This window comes from Macrosteles quadrilineatus, unplaced genomic scaffold (genome assembly GCF_028750875.1).
Source record: "Macrosteles quadrilineatus isolate MER2022 unplaced genomic scaffold, UCM_ALF_1.0 Scaffold_9__3_contigs__length_116548681, whole genome shotgun sequence".
NCBI lineage: Eukaryota > Metazoa > Arthropoda > Insecta > Hemiptera > Cicadellidae > Macrosteles > Macrosteles quadrilineatus.
The window spans coordinates 87,676,972-87,696,117 of record NW_026542602.1 but is presented as its reverse complement, the minus strand read 5'-3'; the positions used below and the strand labels follow the sequence as shown (position 1 = coordinate 87,696,117).

At 35.3% G+C, this 19,146-nt stretch overlaps 1 protein-coding gene across 1 annotated transcript in view; it reads left to right on the top strand.

The window, feature by feature from the left end:
* The window catches only part of LOC129004328 (tRNA dimethylallyltransferase-like), a 169,664-nt gene that overhangs the window by 20,862 nt on the left and 129,656 nt on the right, over window positions 1-19,146 (top strand). The window contains exons 2-3 of the mRNA XM_054432874.1: window positions 8,387-8,524; window positions 17,460-17,764. Coding sequence (XP_054288849.1) covers window positions 8,387-8,524; window positions 17,460-17,764 — 443 coding nt within the window. The remainder of the gene's footprint in view (window positions 1-8,386; window positions 8,525-17,459; window positions 17,765-19,146) is intronic.

Genomic DNA, 19,146 nt, shown 5'->3' with positions numbered 1-19,146 from the left:
ATCAATAAACACATTCAGACGAACCAATCACACTGACAGGGTTACTTACGTAGGAAAGGTTTTTACGCCACACTACACTATTTTGACGAACTTCCCACGCAAGGATTTAGTACAGAAAACAGCTGTTTGCCGCCAGCTTATTCAAATGGGGTTTCATTGCGTAATACTGTTCTGCAATGAGTTTTGCCGGACACCAATCAGCTGATTATACTGTATTTGCGTGGCAATGATTTAGTTATAAACAAAAACATAACCTCTCTTAGAGGTTATGACTAGTGATGTTTAGTCCTTTAGTTGGTGGAAATATATAAGGATTTGTACGAATTAAGTAGTATGGCGTAAACTATCGTACGTAACTCGTCCAAAATGTGTGTACCGGACTCGTATGGTAATCCCGTACTCGACTTCGTCTCGCACGGGAACGACCACACTCGTCCGGTAAACACTTATTTTCAGGACTAGTAACGTAATATACTATTTCATCACTCCTTAACGAAAGTAACTATTTTCGATAACAGCTGATATCAATGAAAGTAGTCGTTTCCCAAGCTCTAATTTAGGGCGAGGGAAAATCGATCAGCTGATTTTCCCTCGCTCTAAATTTACTTTCCCTCGCTCTCAATTAGTTCTCCATTTATTCACTACGCGCGCCAGTGTTTTGTTACGGTTTAATTTAATGATTTTAATCAGCTGTATGTATTTTTAAAAGTTGTGTTATTCTTTTATTTTGATGTTTAAACAAAATTTGTTGAGAAATATACGTAGGTTTCTTTTTAGAAGATTTTATTTTATTTTGATGTTCAATCAAATTAATTGAGAAATCAAATTGTTTTAATATACTGAGGTCTGCTATTCTGTGTTTGTGTATTTTTGCGTCGTGATGAAAAGTATCGTTCATAACTCGTACCGAAAGTTATTATCCGGCACTTGCTCCATTATTCCCGTCCTCGGCTTCGCCTCGTACGTGAAAATAGCTCTCACATACTCGGCTTCGCCTCGCACGTGAAATTGGGGTTCCCTGTGTTCGGCTTCGCCTCACACAAAAACTTGGGCGCGCGACGGAAAATGCCACTTTCGGTCCTAGTAATGAAATATACTATTTCATCACTCCTTAACGAAAGTAACTATTTTCGATAACAGCTGATATCAATGAAAGTAGTCGTTTCCCAAGCTCTAATTTAGGGCGAGGGAAAATCGATCAGCTGATTTTCCCTCGCTCTAAATTTACTTTCCCTCGCTCTCAATTAGTTCTCCATTTATTCACTACTCGCGCCAGTGTTTTGTTACGGTTTAATTTAATGATTTTAATCAGCTGTATGTATTTTTAAAAGTTGTGTTATTCTTTTATTTTGATGTTTAAACAAAATTTGTTGAGAAATATACGTAGGTTTCTTTTTAGAAGATTTTATTTTATTTTGATGTTCAATCAAATTAATTGAGAAATCAAATTGTTTTAATATACTGAGGTCTGCTATTCTGTGTTTGTGTATTTTTGCGTCGTGATGAAAAGTATCGTTCATAACTCGTACCGAAAGTTATTATCCGGCACTTGCTCCATTATTCCCGTCCTCGGCTTCGCCTCGTACGTGAAAATAGCTATTAAAAAAAACACAATAGACAATATCTTATTTGCAAATACGAAAATGAATCACACTAGCAATTCATTGATGCACTAGGAAGTTGAGAGATGTAAATGAAGAAGTGAATAATGAATATAAAACGAGGCAATTCCAATCAGTTGAGGACAAATGCAGGCTGTGGCTGTATCAACATCAGTAGAATGCATCATTATCTCAGCGGTGCATCGTGCATCAGCTGCAATAACACCTCAAGGTCGATAGAGTATAGTACTATCAATACAATCATTGCGAGTACTATTCCATTAAATACAACTACTACGACTTAACTTCTTTGAGCCAATTCCACTACTACAAATACTAAAATTGCACAGAGTAATATTCCATCATCAATACGCTTACTAGAGTGCGGGACTTTTCGGTCCCTAAGGTCCCGGGTTAAAATCCCGCCAATTCGCCAATGGATTTTATCTAAGTGATAATGCCGCAACCCCTAGGTCTAGCCTGAAAAACAATTCCGGGCTCGTGCCTAGCGTCCTAGGACAACAAATCATCAATACTATAACTACAGTTATACTGTAGTGTACTAAACTTAAACTACTATGACTACATCTCTTTAAAAATTTCAGTACTATTCTTTAGTACTATTTCATCACTAATACCAAAGATTACATGTAGCATATGTAATCTTTGCTAATAGGTACTAATTAGACTACAATTCTTAATCACCATTACTACCACTACTGCGACTGAAATTCTAGAGCACTATTATATTGTCTGTGCTATTAGTATATTCTGTCACTACTAAAAAAAAACTACTACTTCACTACAATTCAACTAGTACTTTTTAACACGAGTAGTACTGTATTAAAATTTAATGTAACTACCCCAATAGGACTATCGGAGACGACAATCAAGCTTTTATGGAACAAACTGTTATGCGTAGCAAAATGCAATGCAAAAAAACGCCTTGTAATTTGGTGTACTATGATGTGGCATGCACGGTGAAAGATGCAGTGCTCCTCAAAATATCTTCTGCTACAGAGCAGAAGCCAGCTTAAAATTTGTTTGGCAACCGATTTTCTATCACTTAACAACGTAATCTTGAATTTGTAATTTAACTTTAATATTTTTGATTCGTTGTAAAACACTTAATATGCCAAAAGAGATCTTAATCATAAGTAAATCCCCCCAAAAAATTCTTTGAGTGTTGTAGACATCATTTATCATATCATTCACAGAGTTAGAGTTACAGTATGTGAATTGGTGAACAAAATATTCTTTGTATGAAATGGTGGCAAGCAAGTTTGTTATTCTGCTAATAATAATTTCCAATTTACTACTGTAAACATATTGTTTTACTTTGTTTCCCAGTTCACACGGTCGCTACGTGGTGCTCTAGCGTCATTTGCAATACAACATCCCGGGCTATCTAGGTTATCTCAGAGTTCGCCCCGTTACTAACACTTTGAACACTTTGTAGCCGCGCGTGGCCATTTTTCTTGAAGAATTTCCAATAACTGCATACGTTCTTATCAAGTGCATTACGTAAAGTAGTTTTGATGAGTTTGCTGTTTTCACTGCACGTGTTACTCGTGACCATTTTCCTGCAAACTTTTTCTACAAAGTTATCTTAGCGTAAAAAAGTTCAAACGGTTAATGTCTTGTTTTTACGCTGTTGCTGACGTTGCTTGGATAGTGTTGTGTGAGTTTTTATTGCGCCGAAATATATTATTGTTTGGTTTTATACAACGACGCAGATGTTGTGATTGAATCTTTTATTCAAATTAATACGTTTTAAGAAATATTGCTTTAGCGAATTGGTCTAGAACTATTATTTAAGGGATGCCCTGAGTACAGAAAACCATATTTTCCAGCTTCAGGGTTTCTAGAAACCAAAAGATAGTCAATCCAAGGTATATTTATGTGAAGGTAAACAACGTTGCATAAAAATCTCCGATTTTTTTGTGACATTTGGTTCAAACGTTTAAAAATACATGTATACATGTACTAGTTTGCGATCCGGATATCTTGATCATAGGAATCATTATGAAACGTTTTGCATCCCAAAAATAATTTGTCTACTTTTTGTTCATGTTGAAAAATGACTACGCTTCATGCTTTTCCAATTTATGTTATAAGTGTTATCAAAATTCTCTTTGTTTGCTAGTGTTGACGGTGGTCAATCACTAGCTCATGTTCTTCAAGTTATTTTTGTATTACTATTTATATAATTTGCTTATTGTTCAACTTGAACAGATTGTAAATTAAATAAAGTTAAAAAAAAAAAAATTTTGTGAATGTAAACAACGTTGCATAGAACTCAGATTTTTTCCCCGAAATTTGATACAAACGTGTAAATATACATGTACTAGTTTGCGATCCGGATATCTTGATTATAGGGTCAATATGGAACGTTTTGCACCCCAAAAATAGTTTTTTTTTCACTTTTTGTTCATGTTGAAAAATACGTTTTATTTTCTAAGGTGCACGATTTAAATTTGCTGTCGCGCCAAATTAATCCGTCCTTTTGAAGCATAAAAAAAATGAAAATCACCAGTAATATTGTTACAAAAAATAATGTATCCTCGTTAAAAAAAAATCTAGGGCCTAAGGGATAGCGTCAAAATGAATGGTGTGATGGTTTTGTTCCTGCATAAGATTATCTGTTTTTTATCGAGGCTAATTTAAAAACCCTATGAACTATAAGAGCCGTTCTCAGTTTGAGATTGTCAAAAAAGCTACCGTCTTCTCTTAGCATCGAACCTAGAACCTATAACTTTTACACTAACGTTTTTGCATTGCTCCCTGTTCAATGTTTGAATCAATGCCATACTTTGGTGAAATACATTGCTTTTCGAATCTTGCATCAATAAAGAACTTTCGTTAACCATTGTTTTGTGTATTTTCGTGTATTTTACTGGACCTATGTTTGCGGCAACTTTGTAGTGTAGGCTACCTTGTACATGATAAGTACATTTTTTGTAAATTAATCGAATAATGCACTTCATCGTCTTAATTTCCAAAGCACTGATGTTAGTAAACACGATTTCCCAACAGATAAGCTGTGCACTTGAAACCCAGACGTTCGCGTGGTATTTTTATTAATGAAATCAACTTCCATCAACACAAAGTTAGTTGATTCGCTGACAGCGTGTAATTTAATCCAGCGACCTCTGACCTGGCTGCCGCGCGCGCATTTTTGTGCCAAACTCCAACTTTGTATCCCGAAGGTTCATCGGCTGGCGGAGGTCAAATGAGGCGAATTCTTTCGTAATTATTGACTCTGCATTTGCTCTTTCTGCAATTGCGTTTTGGTGAAATTCTGGCTGGTGCAGCGTCTTTGCCATTGTAACATAACCTGTTTGCGTCGTGGTGTTTTTATTGGTTATTCTGTTATTTGTGTTTTGCGTAGTCGACGTTTTGATTGGATTATTGCTGGTTCAGAATTGGAAGGTAGAAATATAATTGTTGAATGCAGGTTTATAGAACAATAAGTTCTATTGTTTCAAAATTGATGTGGTTTTATTATTCCATTGATCTGTTCTGTAGGCCTTTGTAATGGGAGAACATGTTTTAACTGCTTGCATTACTCCCCTTTCAACTTTATCAATGGCAATGTATTGTTGTTAGGTTGATTGAATAATTATGTGCAGCCAGAGATACAGGGGAGGGGGTGGGGAAATTATTGCTTCCCTCTGAAAACTTATGGATATTGGCAAAAAAATGTGTTCTTGTACGCATTTGAAAATTACTATACAACCGAAATCTAAAGTTTTATCTAAGATTGTTTGTCAATCAATGTTTTTCCCTCACTTACCTCAGTCTTAAACTAAAAAAAATGTAAATAATAGAATAAATAATTAAATAAAAAATATGGCAAAGCAACAATTAATTGAATTGACCACAGTAATATTAATCGCACTACACATTGGAAAATGAAACTTTTCCAGACATCATTACTAACCAACAGTTAATAATAGACACATGAACACATGCAAATAACACTAGTAATAATTTACTTCTCTACTCTTATTCTTCGTATACATTTTCAATCACTCAGGTTTTTCCAGCCATCTTATTAGAGTTGTCAACTAAATGGTTTGCTCTTGACTCCAAGTGTTTGCAATCGTTGACAGGCGCCTGTGACGGTCGCTGTCTGTGCAAACAGGCGAGACTCGGTGTTTGCATAGCGATGAAATCGTATCCCGCGCGAAGAGGAAAAATACCCTGTTTATCCCTAAAGCTGGTTAGAAATCCCGATTTGCATGTAGTATTGATAAGTATTGTATCGTACTTTTGATAAAAGATTTTTTTTGATGTGAAGTGTTTGTAGAGATAATTCTTGGAAACAAAAGTATATAAGTATGCAACGTGAATTTATACATTTTAACCCTACATGAGGGAGCCAAATTATGGTAGAGCGCGACACTTCGGTCCTTGAAGTCAAGGGTGCAAACTCCTCATAACATAACAACAATGGATTTGATCGAAGCCGTGATGCTGCAACCCCAGGTCTAGTCTGAAGCTACGTGAAAAACGACCTCGGGTCCCAGAGTCTAGCGTGGGACAAAAAGACCCTTAGGCCTACATGTTTTTAAATATTTATTATTTCATCATTTATTAAGCTATCTTCTAATGTCACTCACTGTAGTAAAACTTATTTCTTCAGTTATTATTATTGCTTATTACTTTGATAAAAAAACATACAATATGAATGATCAATCGGAGTCAAACAGGCGAACTCTGGTTTTGACATTGAATAATTACTAATACTACTTATTCCCTTGCCTAAGATATTATTTAACAATTAGTTTTGGAGCGTGGCTAGTATAGCGATTAGAACGCAGGACCTATGTCCTAGAAGACATAAGTTCTAATCCTGCTAAAGACATTTGTAAAAGTGCCGGTGGGGGGGGGGGGGGGGGGGGGTCAGTGTTGGTTCGGCCATTCTAAAACACTAAAGGGGAGGTATCTCTTGTCATATATCTTGTAACCAGAAAACAGGTAAAATTTTCATTATCGAACCTGAAACCACATATTGCTTATCTTCGTTCAAAATGTGAAGAAAAATCCCACATCATCCCACAACCGATACGAAAATCAACAAGTGGGTGCGAATCGTTGGACGATATCAGCGCCAATTCTCGGTAGTGGCGAGTAATGCAAATAGTGATAACAGATATCAGTATAAATACGGCGCCTGCACCGCTCACCGCTCCTCCCATTGATAGCTGATAATGGCTGTTGAAGCAAACACTCTCGTAGAACTCGTATCTATGTTTACGCGCTACGATACCTAGGAAAGTGATGATTCAATTTCGTGGAATCCAAGTAGATTCAATGGTTCGACATATTGAGTTCCTAGATGCTTTTTGTTTACCAGGAGTATTTTCTAAACCACTATGATGCACTCGTAAATTGTTGTTTTGTATAGCCTTTACTTTGTGAAATTTATACTGGATTATTATATATATATAGTATACACCACGCTTTTATGTGTTCATGAGTATGAATAACATTCCTATCGAAATCTCAGTTTCAAAGTAAATTTTGAGGATGGTTGTTAAAAGATACACTATTTTCAATCATCATGTTTGGAACAAGGAAATCTATAAACATCATTATATCCAATACACTTTCCCAGAAACGTTCTGTCCCGTTTCATTTCCTTGTCCTTTTCTCTGTAGTGTCTTAGTCAATGGGTGTTACAAAACGTACTTGATAACATGACCAGCCAGTAAAAGTGTATCCATTTGACCTTGTTTTTTGTAACTAATATGGTCCAATATATTGGAGATGTTGGATAAATACTGTTAATGATAACAAAGATAGTTTTGAGCGTATTTCCCTATTTTATTCACTGGTGGTGTGGTGGAAGGTTTTAATTCAAACAAAATGTATCCAATCACTCAATTTACATAAGTAAATCCCGAGATGAGTCACGTTTCGGAAAAATGCAATTTGAAAACGTTGATATAAGAAGCTGGTCACATGGTATGGATGTCACCTGCAGATTGTTACGGACTTCACGTGTATGCATCTTGCATAACTGTGGCATGTCGACGCACGTTTACTCGCCTACAACCATATGTTGCATTGTAACTTGCAGTCGAAAAACGTGCATCTTACGCGGGATGTTTAATGATAGATTTCAGATTGAGTTGAAGATTTGTTTCAGTCAAATCTGTGTGAGTGTTAAATATTGATGTAGTCAGATTATAAGCTGTAGTTTTTGCTATTGATGACATGTCTTTACTACTGCACAATTCAATGATAAACAATTTTCTTGTTAAGAACATCCAATACCTATGGCATTAATTATATCCGATGTTACATAATGAAACCAAAATGCAGGTTCAAGATACAAACTTAGTCTTATAATCTTTCTTTAGGATAGTTTCTTTCGAAGATTACACAATATGTTAGAAATTTACTAAAGCTTGCGATTTAAATTGTTGTTACACTCCTTTTTCAGTGATGTTTAAAATTAAGTTGATTTCTTGTGAAGCAAACTCAAAGCTCTATATACTACAACCTTTCTACACGTATACTAGTTCAGTACATATACAATGAACCGGATTTATATATACATCCGTTATCACGAAAACTCGAGTAAGAATGGTCCGAGTTTTAAGTAATTTGGTACAAACATGCTGTTTATATAAACGAGTCCGCGAACCAGCATGATCAGACTAACGAGGTTTTTATTGGGTAAAAGTGCGTTTTCCCCTTCTAAAATCTCTAAACATAAATATCTTTCCAAACTTGCTTCTATTCCAACTTAACATTTTGTTCGTCTTTTGCAGGTGTACAAGGGATTGGATATAGTGACAAACAAAGTGACAAAGGAGGAACAGAAGGAGGTTCCCCACCATATGATAGACTACCTCGGGCCTGGGGAACCTATAAAGGTGGTGGACTTCAGGGATAGGGCGCTCCGTGTAGTATCCTTTATAAGCATAGTCTGTGCTTCACTTAAGTAAGAACTTTGTGTACAGTAGGTACTTATAAGTTTAAATACAGACAAAGTGAGTTTGTGGTGAGTGAGAATGGAGTGCGAGGACTCGTGTAGCTTTGATAATTAACTATTTTTCTTTAACCGGGACCACTTATCGATTAAAAGCCGCTTTGACCCAATTATGATACACCTAAAAGCAATTGGCTTTTTAAAGAATTTAATTGGTGGCCTGATAATTAAGTGGGCACTTTACTTACACTTAGTCATAGTAATTCTCAGCTATGCATAAGGGGGAATTTTATATTTTACTTTTAAATAAAAATGCACACGTTTTTCAACTTATGCCAAGAATATTAGTCTAGTAGGTAAGATATTAGCCAGTATGCGCTTCTTTCGATAAAGAAAATACTTATTCCAAGGTTTTAGCTGTAAATAGTACCCATAAAAATGGAATTTTATCCATACACATGTTTACGTTTGAATTAGATTTTGATTTTGACCAACCATTGATTTTGACATTTAAATGAAAAGTGTATCCTTTGAACTAGCTATAGATGCATTTTTGACTCTAAAAAAAACATACTCGGACTAATGATACTTTCTTATAGTATGCTACTAAGTTTAATTTCTACTTTTATATTTTAGTTTTTTATACTATGGCTAATGGATACGTAAAAAAAAACATATATATGAAACAACAGGTAGCTCTTTCAGTGTGACATTGTTGAATAGGCCTAGTTACTGTTCACCGTTATATTTCTGCGTTTTAGAGTAACTTTCTGTGGGTAGCACAATTGAGAGGTTAGGCCTACTCCCACTTTATTTTTAAAATATTGATACATCTTAACACAGAAAACGTACTACTCTTAAGCACATCATTGGAAAGTTAACTTTAAACGAGAGTTTTAAGGTTCACTATGTATACAAGTAGGCCTACTTGACAAAATACATATGTATAGTCAAATAACGTGGTCCTATTGGCTTATGTGTTAGATTACGAACAATACGTTTTTACTCGGCATCTAACGACCGACATTGAATGGAGACACAAATTGCGCGGCAATATTGAATATTCTCCCGCCAATATCTGTATCGGTAGTATCAGATCCACGTGAAGAAGTCGAGTCACGTGGAGTGGAATGCTGAATGTCGCCTTGAAATAATAGTGTTGTATCACCTGTGGACACATTTGTGTTCTACATACTGAATACATACACCTACCTACTGTGTGGTATATACAGGGTGAATCACGCAAGGTGTCCACTAATACTATTGATTTCAGACAAACTGTTCGTCCCACAATGAGGGAATGACATTTTCCCATTTAAACGAACCCTAAAAAATAACTTACGAATATTAAACATGTTTTTAAATACAGGTTGTGCCAAAACCAGAGAATCACTATTTAAAATTGCACAGTTGTCAAATATAAACATTTGTTGTACGAGAAATAATATTAAAGCTCTTGTGAATGATTCAAAATTTGACAATTTTTTTGTTTAAAAGTAGCGGCTCGTTATGAGGTGACAATATTGGTACTACAGTATTTTGAATACGCCATATTTTTTTATGTTGATTTCTCTACTTGTATTACAAATTTGACATTGCTGAGCTTTATTTTGGTATGCACAATATCACAAAACAAACATTAAAAAAAATTACATAGCCTAGTAAATTCTCAAAAAATTGAATGTGAATTGTATGAAGGATTTCTACGAGAAAGATAGATTTAATATTTAAGTTTGGGCCACCTTGGCAGAAATGGTTTAAACAAATGTTCATTGATAAACAGACTTTTGTCCTCAGCTGATCCATGAGGATGATAAATATAATGGTCTTAGATGAAGTTACTTAATCTATGTAATGGTATTGGATAGATATTTTTCACTACGTATTTGTAAAAACTCTATTCTATTGTTCTCTTTTCACTCCTGAAATCTTGTAAAACGAAAGATCCTTAAGATATTTATACAAACTGCTAAATTTATTACGTAGTTTAATAATGTTTGAATGGTTTAGAGGATTTTCTTTTACCAATAACATGTTTACTCGCGATAACCAGTTATAGCTATTTATGCTTTATAAAAAAAATTGAAATTCTTTGTTTTCTAAACAAATAGATTACACATTCAATGTGTCGAAGAGTCTATATCAATGTTTTTCATAAAGCAGCAATATGTAGTCAAGGTTGTGCATGCCTTTTCGAAACTTGAAAGGTTAGGTAGGTTTTGAGGGCTATATAGTTAGTTGTAGAAATTAAAGTAAATTTATCTCTTGGAAAGTTATAGACACATTCTTTAATTTTTTTAAGCCAACAAAAAAGACAAATACAGTACTTATTCTTCCTCCAAGTGCATAAAAGCGTGTTTATATAAACTATCGTAATTTGATGTAACTTATTACTTTCACTCTTAATTTACACCCTGTATGTTCCTAAAGTAACCCACCAAAACGCACTTTTGTTTGACGAGGTGACATTTTTTAACAGTTGTCGTTAAGTCGGAAGTTTGTGGGTTTTATTTTTGGAGTGTTAATTCCGACAAATGGCCTGAACGGAATCCCCCCGCTGTGATATATACAGGGAACTTATAACCTTGTCTATTCTTGTGCCCAGATACTACAGTGGATATACGAGCTGTTTTACTTTGGTCGAGATGTGTAGGTTTGCTGCTGAAAGGGTTAAGGAACTTACAAAAGTGTTGGAATTATGTAATTGACCTTTACACTATAGGAGGAAAGGATTTTGGGATTTTTTGGAAATATTTGAATATAGCGATGTCAGTTCATTTGTAATTCTATGGAACCATGTTATGCTAATGCCACCATTAGGACAGGTTTGCAGCTGGAAGGGTAGTTTAAGTGGTTGACACAATAATGTTGTATATATTTGTTTGTACATTTCTGTAAATTTTCGAGAAAGACATTTTTTTATATTTGTGTACTGTATTAGGTTATTTAAAACTTACTTAAGTTGTGTTACTTAATTTGTAATTCTATCCAAACGACGAACACAATACACTACAATAGTAATTTGTGAGGTGACTGAAACGTTTGGTGTAATTAACCGTTTGATCGTTCAATATTGTCAAAAATATATTTTTGGGTATACTGTATCTTGAAATTTTTAGTGCCAACAGATATGGAAGTGTACCCATATTGGATAACGTATTTGAGCTGCCTCTTGAATTGTTCTATTGAATTGCTCAATTCCATTTCATCGCTGTAGTTTAATTGACAAATGAATTAAATGTGTTTATTTCCACATAATATATACAGAAAACAAAACATACTTTTTAATACAAAATATACTTACAAAATAAAACTAAGACTAAGAATAAAAAAGAAAATTTCTGTATAAACTAATTCAATAGATTATATGAAATACAGCAGACATAGGCAAGTGCTGCCTTTGCGTCTGATGGGTTGCTATTTAATATTTATAGTGATAAAAGTGTAGTTTACAATACTTTGTTACCATCATTAATCTCATAATTTGCATGGTGATAAAATCATGGTTGTTGAAATGTAAGATTCCTCAGTTATTAAAGAAAAACTACACATGATAATATTTCATGGCCAAAATTTATTGAAGATGTTTGAGCTCTTTATTGACTGAAACACATAACTATTCTAAATTCGGTGCACTGGTTATGATAGTAAAAATAAAAAAATAAAATAAAACAATATATTTACTTTGTTGTGTATTCGACCAAGCTTCGTCTCTAATTTTACACCCCAGTCACCGTTGTGTTTTGACGGGCAAGAGTCTGGGAGTAAAACGAATTCAGTGTTAACAGATTGTGAGTGAATGACGGCACTTAGTCATTTCAAAATTACTTAAGTCTGTCTCAGTAGACGTCTTCTAAAGTGGAGGGTGACTTGGGACGTGACGACAGATGATTGATTACAAAAAAAATATTATCTAGAGTATTGAATAACTTTCGCAAAATCACTTTGAACACTAAAGCAAAATCGCAAATACTTTTGACTATGGATATAGATAAAGAGATCGCAAATACTTTTGACTATGGATATAGATAAAGAGATCGCAAATACTTTTGACTATGGATATAGATAAAGAGATCGCAAATACTTTTGACTATGGATATAGATAAAGAGATCGCAAATACTTTTGACTATGGATATAGATAAAGAGATCGCAAATACTTTTGACTATGGATATAGATAAAGAGATCGCAAATACTTTTGACTATGGATATAGATAAAGAGATCGCAAATACTTTTGACTATGGATATAGATAAAGAGATCGCAAATACTTTTGACTATGGATATAGATAAAGAGATCGCAAATACTTTTGACTATGGATATAGATAAAGAGATCGCAAATACTTTTGACTATGGATATAGATAAAGAGATCGCAAATACTTTTGACTATGGATATAGATAAAGAAATCGCAAATACTTTTGACTATGGATATAGATAAAGAGATCGCAAATACTTTTGACTATGGATATAGATAAAGAGATCGCAAATACTTTTGACTATGGATATAGATAAAGAGATCGCAAATACTTTTGACTATGGATATAGATAAAGAGATCGCAAATACTTTTGACTATGGATATAGATAAAGAGATCGCAAATACTTTTGACTATGGATATAGATAAAGAGATCGCAAATACTTTTGACTATGGATATAGATAAAGAGATCGCAAATACTTTTGACTATGGATATAGATAAAGAGATCGCAAATACTTTTGACTATAGATAAAGGGATCTTGAATATGTGGCCAGTTTTTGAATAATGAAATATTTTGTCCAACGATGAAAATGTTCAAGCTGTGAACAAGGCTGGGGGTAGCTGCGTGAATAAAGTGTTCGCCACTAATATTAAGAACAGAAACAGTATTGACCATTAACAAAAACAGATTACGTCACTGACTTGAAAACAAACATGTTTTTATTAATATTTAATTTCAACTGTCAACAAATGTTACGGAACAAACCAGCTATTACGGCTATTAGTTTGGATATTCGGGCCAGTGATGTAATTTTTAATGTTAATAATCCATACCGTTTCTGTTCTAATATTCGTTGTGTCGCACGACAGTCAAAAGGCATTAATCGATACTGGGAAGTCAGTATTTTTTTATGGTTTGCAACTAGACTTATGACTTAGCTAACCTTGACCATTGGACTTAAATAAATAATGGTCTTGACTAGAGAAAAGCTGATATTTACACTGAGTCAATGTTAAATCGACACAATGTCCATTCAATTCTTTCCTCACTCTTCATTTCATATCCAACTTTGAAATACTTAACATTTGGGCGACTATCTTTTAGATAATGACACTAATATCGATACAAATTTGTGATTCCGAATTTTACTAACTCCTTAAGGTAGTAGGGGTGTATTAAAAATGGCATACTGATAATGCTTTAGGGAAGTCCTGTAGAGCTGCATGTTTAAATATCTCCCCCGCCATGTAGCCGTGCTCCAGCTGGTGTTAGGTGACACAGTGACGGAATTAGCCTTGATGAGTCACGGACCGTGCATGGTGCATCTCTGGTGCAGTCTATCCCCTCATCTTCCCACCACACAGCACGGCGCGTCTCCGCAACTGTGACGTCATCTAGCGTCGCAGCTGGACCGTGCCTTGGTGCAGTGTGGGTGTTAAATGTCATTTGACGGTCCACCGGGATTGCGCCACTAGGGCCAGGTAGACACCGGCAAGGCGCCACTGCCAAATCTAACCCTCCCCAAAACGTATCGTCATTGCGCCAATGCGGCATTTCTTCAAGTTTAGAAAATACTTCAAGTTCAACATTAGTTTCTCCCTTCATTATCGGGTTAGGCTAGGTTAGGTTAGGTTACATTCCATCTTCCGCCCGATTATTCCGGCTACCCGACTACCTGGGGTAGCGTCATAGAACTACAAGGTAGCGTTGGCGCAATCTTGGTGCGTGCCAGGCTGACCCTTTAAGAACCCTCACATAACTGGCGCAATCCCGGTCCACCCCCATTTGAAAGTGCAGTAGTATCGGTTGTCCGTCTTAAATCGGCCGTGGCAATGTCGGATAAGCGGAAAACATAATATGATAAACCGGAAATTATATGCACAACGTAAACATTATGCAAGTTATTGGATTTAATTTTCTCCCTTGCGTATATTATTTAGAGCACAGAACTCGCACAACCATAGAGTGTATTAACGAATTAGACCTTTAACATGTAGCTTTGACATATAGCTGGTGGACTTCGAGGCTTCGAACTGTTGGGCATTTGGCTGTGGGATAGTTTTTATGCAGTATCCAAACCGGGATAGTGGTTATGGAATCAAGGAGTTTTATCATAGATTAAACATACTCCCTATGGTTTTATGGTCTTTGGTGAATCAATTCCTTTGGTTTTAAAACATGCATATTGTTGTAAGGATTTAAAATGTATGGGGGTTTTTAGTACAGACCGGTTAAAAACGTTCTTAAAAAGTGTTAAAGTTAGGTTGTAGTCACAATTTATGACATAAATTATAAATGGGGGGAGTACAACTCAATAGCCTGCCTTTAACGTGACATAGTTTTTTTGTATTAAACTAATAAAATGGCTGACATCTATCTATATTTTAAACAGACGGATTTAAAAAGATTGTGGCTGAAATATCTTTTACACAGTTGTGAGAAGAATGCCTTCTATATATATAACAAATTGTCTAATGTACATGTCTTTCTTCTCCCTCCACACCTTGTATGTAATGAATGGGTGTTGTTTATTTACGCCACAGCTGTTTTTACAAGATCCATGGCATTAAGTTACAATTTTAATAGTGCTTCTCAACCTGTTTGCATAAACATCTGGTTAAACATTATCAGCTGTTTTATTTTTCTTTATTGTTTACCGCTGGTTGTTACTTGATAACTAAATCAAGAGTGTGAAGAGTGTAACAATCCGGGTCGTTTGCAAGGACGTTCTTATTCCAAAGAAGGATTCCGGCACCGTATCTAAATCTTCGATCAAAATATTGACCATTTCGTCGACCTGGTTGCCACTTGAAGATCAAGATTTTAAAATACACCGTAGAAGAATACCTTCTACTTAAATTAAGATATAAGTTTGGATCATGGTATCTTACAAAATCGAAATCAAATGAAAAACAAAATTATTCCCTGGCTCCTCAAAGTCCTTGTCGCTCAAGGTTCCAGGAACTTAGATTTTACATGGTGATGGTTATAATTTACTTTTGGATACCAAAGTTGACATCCCATCCATGGATCTGCCGTTCCCAGTTTTTTTTTATGAAACGAGTCGGCCATACATTATTACACTGGTGTCTATAAACAAACTTTTTTATTAATTTTTTTGTTTATTGTGTTATTTGACGTGACACAAACGATGCTATAGCTTACAATAGGTTGTCCTATCAGTTCGACTCGGCTAGTATAATCGAATAGGTATTGTACAGAAGGCAGTAATTTACATCTCAGCTCAAAAAATCTGTCTGTGACTCAATTCATCTACGTCCTTTATGATGAAACAAATGTCAACAACTCTATGGAGATGAGATGTCTGCTTCTTCCAATAGTCAATGTCTCATTGTCTTTCTTAATTGTTTGTCTTTGGGCATTCAACATATCTGTATAGCAACTGACACAAAACGTTAAACAAGAAACTAGGATTTTGATTGTTCAATTTAAATTAAACTACTGTCATGTAAATGTTCTCCGACGTAACGCGACAAACCCGAGTTCGCTGAATAGTATCAAATAAAATAAATATTAAACCAGTTGAAAAACTGTGCACAGCTATCTAGAACTGATATTCGTCTCTTTCACTAGATTGTTACTACCATTCCCGCCGGAAGCGTTATCAATGGTCCAGGAACTCCCAACTCCCTTCTGTGTGACCTAGTGATAACAACTCCAGGATATGACGTCTGTGTTATCAGTCATGCGGCCATGACTGTTCCGCGGAGACATTTGCGAGAGAGATTATAACATCCTCGGAACTACTTGAAAATCCCCTTCTTGAAATCTTTTCGATCAAGATTGCCTTGCAAACATCAGTCTAGTATTGATGGTAAGAAGTATTGACTCAGAGGTAATCTCTTGATAAGTACGAGAAGAGGTATTTATTTTATGACTTAAGTTTTTTTTGGAAGCATATGCACTTTTAACCAAACTACCGAATTGAGGCTGTTAGCAATGGGTTTGTAGCCGCTTCTATTAAACATTGCACCAAAAAACTACTCAAACTATCTTGAGCAGGACTTCCATCAAAATTCATTTTACATCACCATCAGTTAGGCTTTGCACCTTGATATCATTAATGACCTCTAGACTGTGTCTTGCTTCCTAAACTAGTGTCACAACCTGTTGAGCTATTCCTTGTGTCAAAATGTTTAAAATGGACTTTTAATCGCAATACTTTATAAGCCTTTATTTAGTTTTGCATTCTCCAAAATTTTCTCACTACATCTTGAGTTAGCTCTTTGACCAAAATACTTTCCCAAAATATCCCAATCAGTAATTATAGCAACATCAAAATGCTCGGTATAGGCTAATATTTTGAAATAGGCTTTGACCTGAAGTTTTTTTAAACACACTAATAGCTAACCTCTGCCTTGGGGAGTTTCTAAAATTCGCAACCTCTTCTTCAATTCGCCTCCATCAAACATGTTAAAGACTGTTTCAGTTATACCATAATTGAAATATGTTTAACCTATCTTTAGAAAGGATTTCCAAATGCTTTCGTCACATCTCCAATGAACCTTCCATCAATGTGTTTGAAAGTATTTTTAGTTCAACCTTGCTTGACATTATTTCAATTCCTTTTTGGTTTGTAGATCCAAATGCTTTTACAATTACACCCGACTATTGTTCACAAATAGCCAAATTATTAATGTTCTTTGTTTTTCTTTTCAAAATCAAGTCGAAATTTTCCTTGACCATTCCCAGATAGACGATCTCCAACAACGCCGCAAAGTCCCGGTGATCGCCGGGGGAACTTACTACTATGTGGAGTCCCTGCTGTGGAACTTCCTCATGGATGCGTCTCCTCCTCCTCAGAAGCGGCCGCGCCTGGATGTGAGCGGTCTGGGCAACCTGAGCTACCTGATCGCCGACACAGGTGACAATGTGATGGTGGACCCAGTGGAGAAACTGGCTGCAGGAGACAAGGAGAAACTCCACCAAGCTCTGCAGAGTGTGGATCCTGCAAGAGCAAATGAGTTGCACCCGAACAACGTCAGGAAAGTTATCAGGTAAGAATTATAAATTGGCAGGGGTGGATTGTAAATTTGGAATTTTCTGTTGGGTCTGTTGTGTACGTGTCCTTATTTTGCCGCAAGGTTTTAGTAGGAGATGAGCTCACTGAGGGTGTTAGAACTTGCTCTTCAACAGCTTTGCCGTACCAATATGTCTTCTGTTTTGCTTTCCACGTCTACGTTCTGATTGAAGACACATCACAACAGAAACATTTTTGATCAGTCTTAGATTTAAGATATGTATGCGACTCCTTTCATCGTATATATTGTATTTTTGCCAAATTGGATGGTCAATACTCTTGGAGATTCAGAGACCACGAATCAGGTACTTGTGTGTTGGGCTCTAATAGGCCCCTGAATATATGGTTTGACCTAGAAATAATTAGAACACAGATGAAACCATTGTTGTTCGATAGTGAAAAGTATTGTGAATAACATATCAAAAGTCTCCAAAAATATCTTTGGTGGAACACCACAATTTTTCCAAAATGGCGGCCAAATCCAGTAGTTTTTTTGCTTTTTATTGAAATTCTGACTTTCCAGTCAATATTGGTGAAAAGTCGTCTGTACATTTAATGTTCCTCCTGAAATTACCTTTAAAATGATATCAAATACATGTACCTACAACCAAAAATAAACCCCGTAGAAATAATAAAATTGTTCAAATAAAAATATTTGTTATAAATTAATGTAATAGTCCAAGCGAACTAAAAAAAACAGACACAGGGATCGTATAAAAATTTGCAAGTAAACATTTTATGGTTTTATTTTTATTGCTGTGGTGTGCAAAGTGACATACCAAAAGTTTCAAAAAATCAGTCCACGTGAAACCCCTAAATTAAGGAAAAAATTGCGGCTTTTCCCAATATTGGACAAATTTTGCAACAAAATGATACCACATGTTTTTTTGCACATTTTTCGAGATATTGACTTGGAACCACGACCGATATTTATTGGATGGTCCGTACTTAATTTCAATAGGGGACGCTTTTTGGGCCGCCATCTTGGATCAGCCATATTGGATCTGCCATATTGGATGTAAATATTTTTTAATGTAATTATAGTGTTGTGACACATCATTATGAACTAGATTTCCACGCTGATTTCAATGCTGAAATCCGTTTTTAAATAAGTTTTTTCGTTGCTTAAGATATATTAAAACGAAAACTCTCCCCAATACATCACTTAAGGACGTATCGTACTTTGAAAATGTGTTTGGATTATTTTTCTCCGGGTATTATTAATGCTTGCAGTTCGTTGTAGCCTTAAAATATTCAGTGATAAAAGAGCTTTCATTTTAGTTAGCTTTCATTTTGTTTTATTTATAGTTAAAACAGACTAGTTATAGACGAGGTACAAACCCCAACACAAAATTAAAC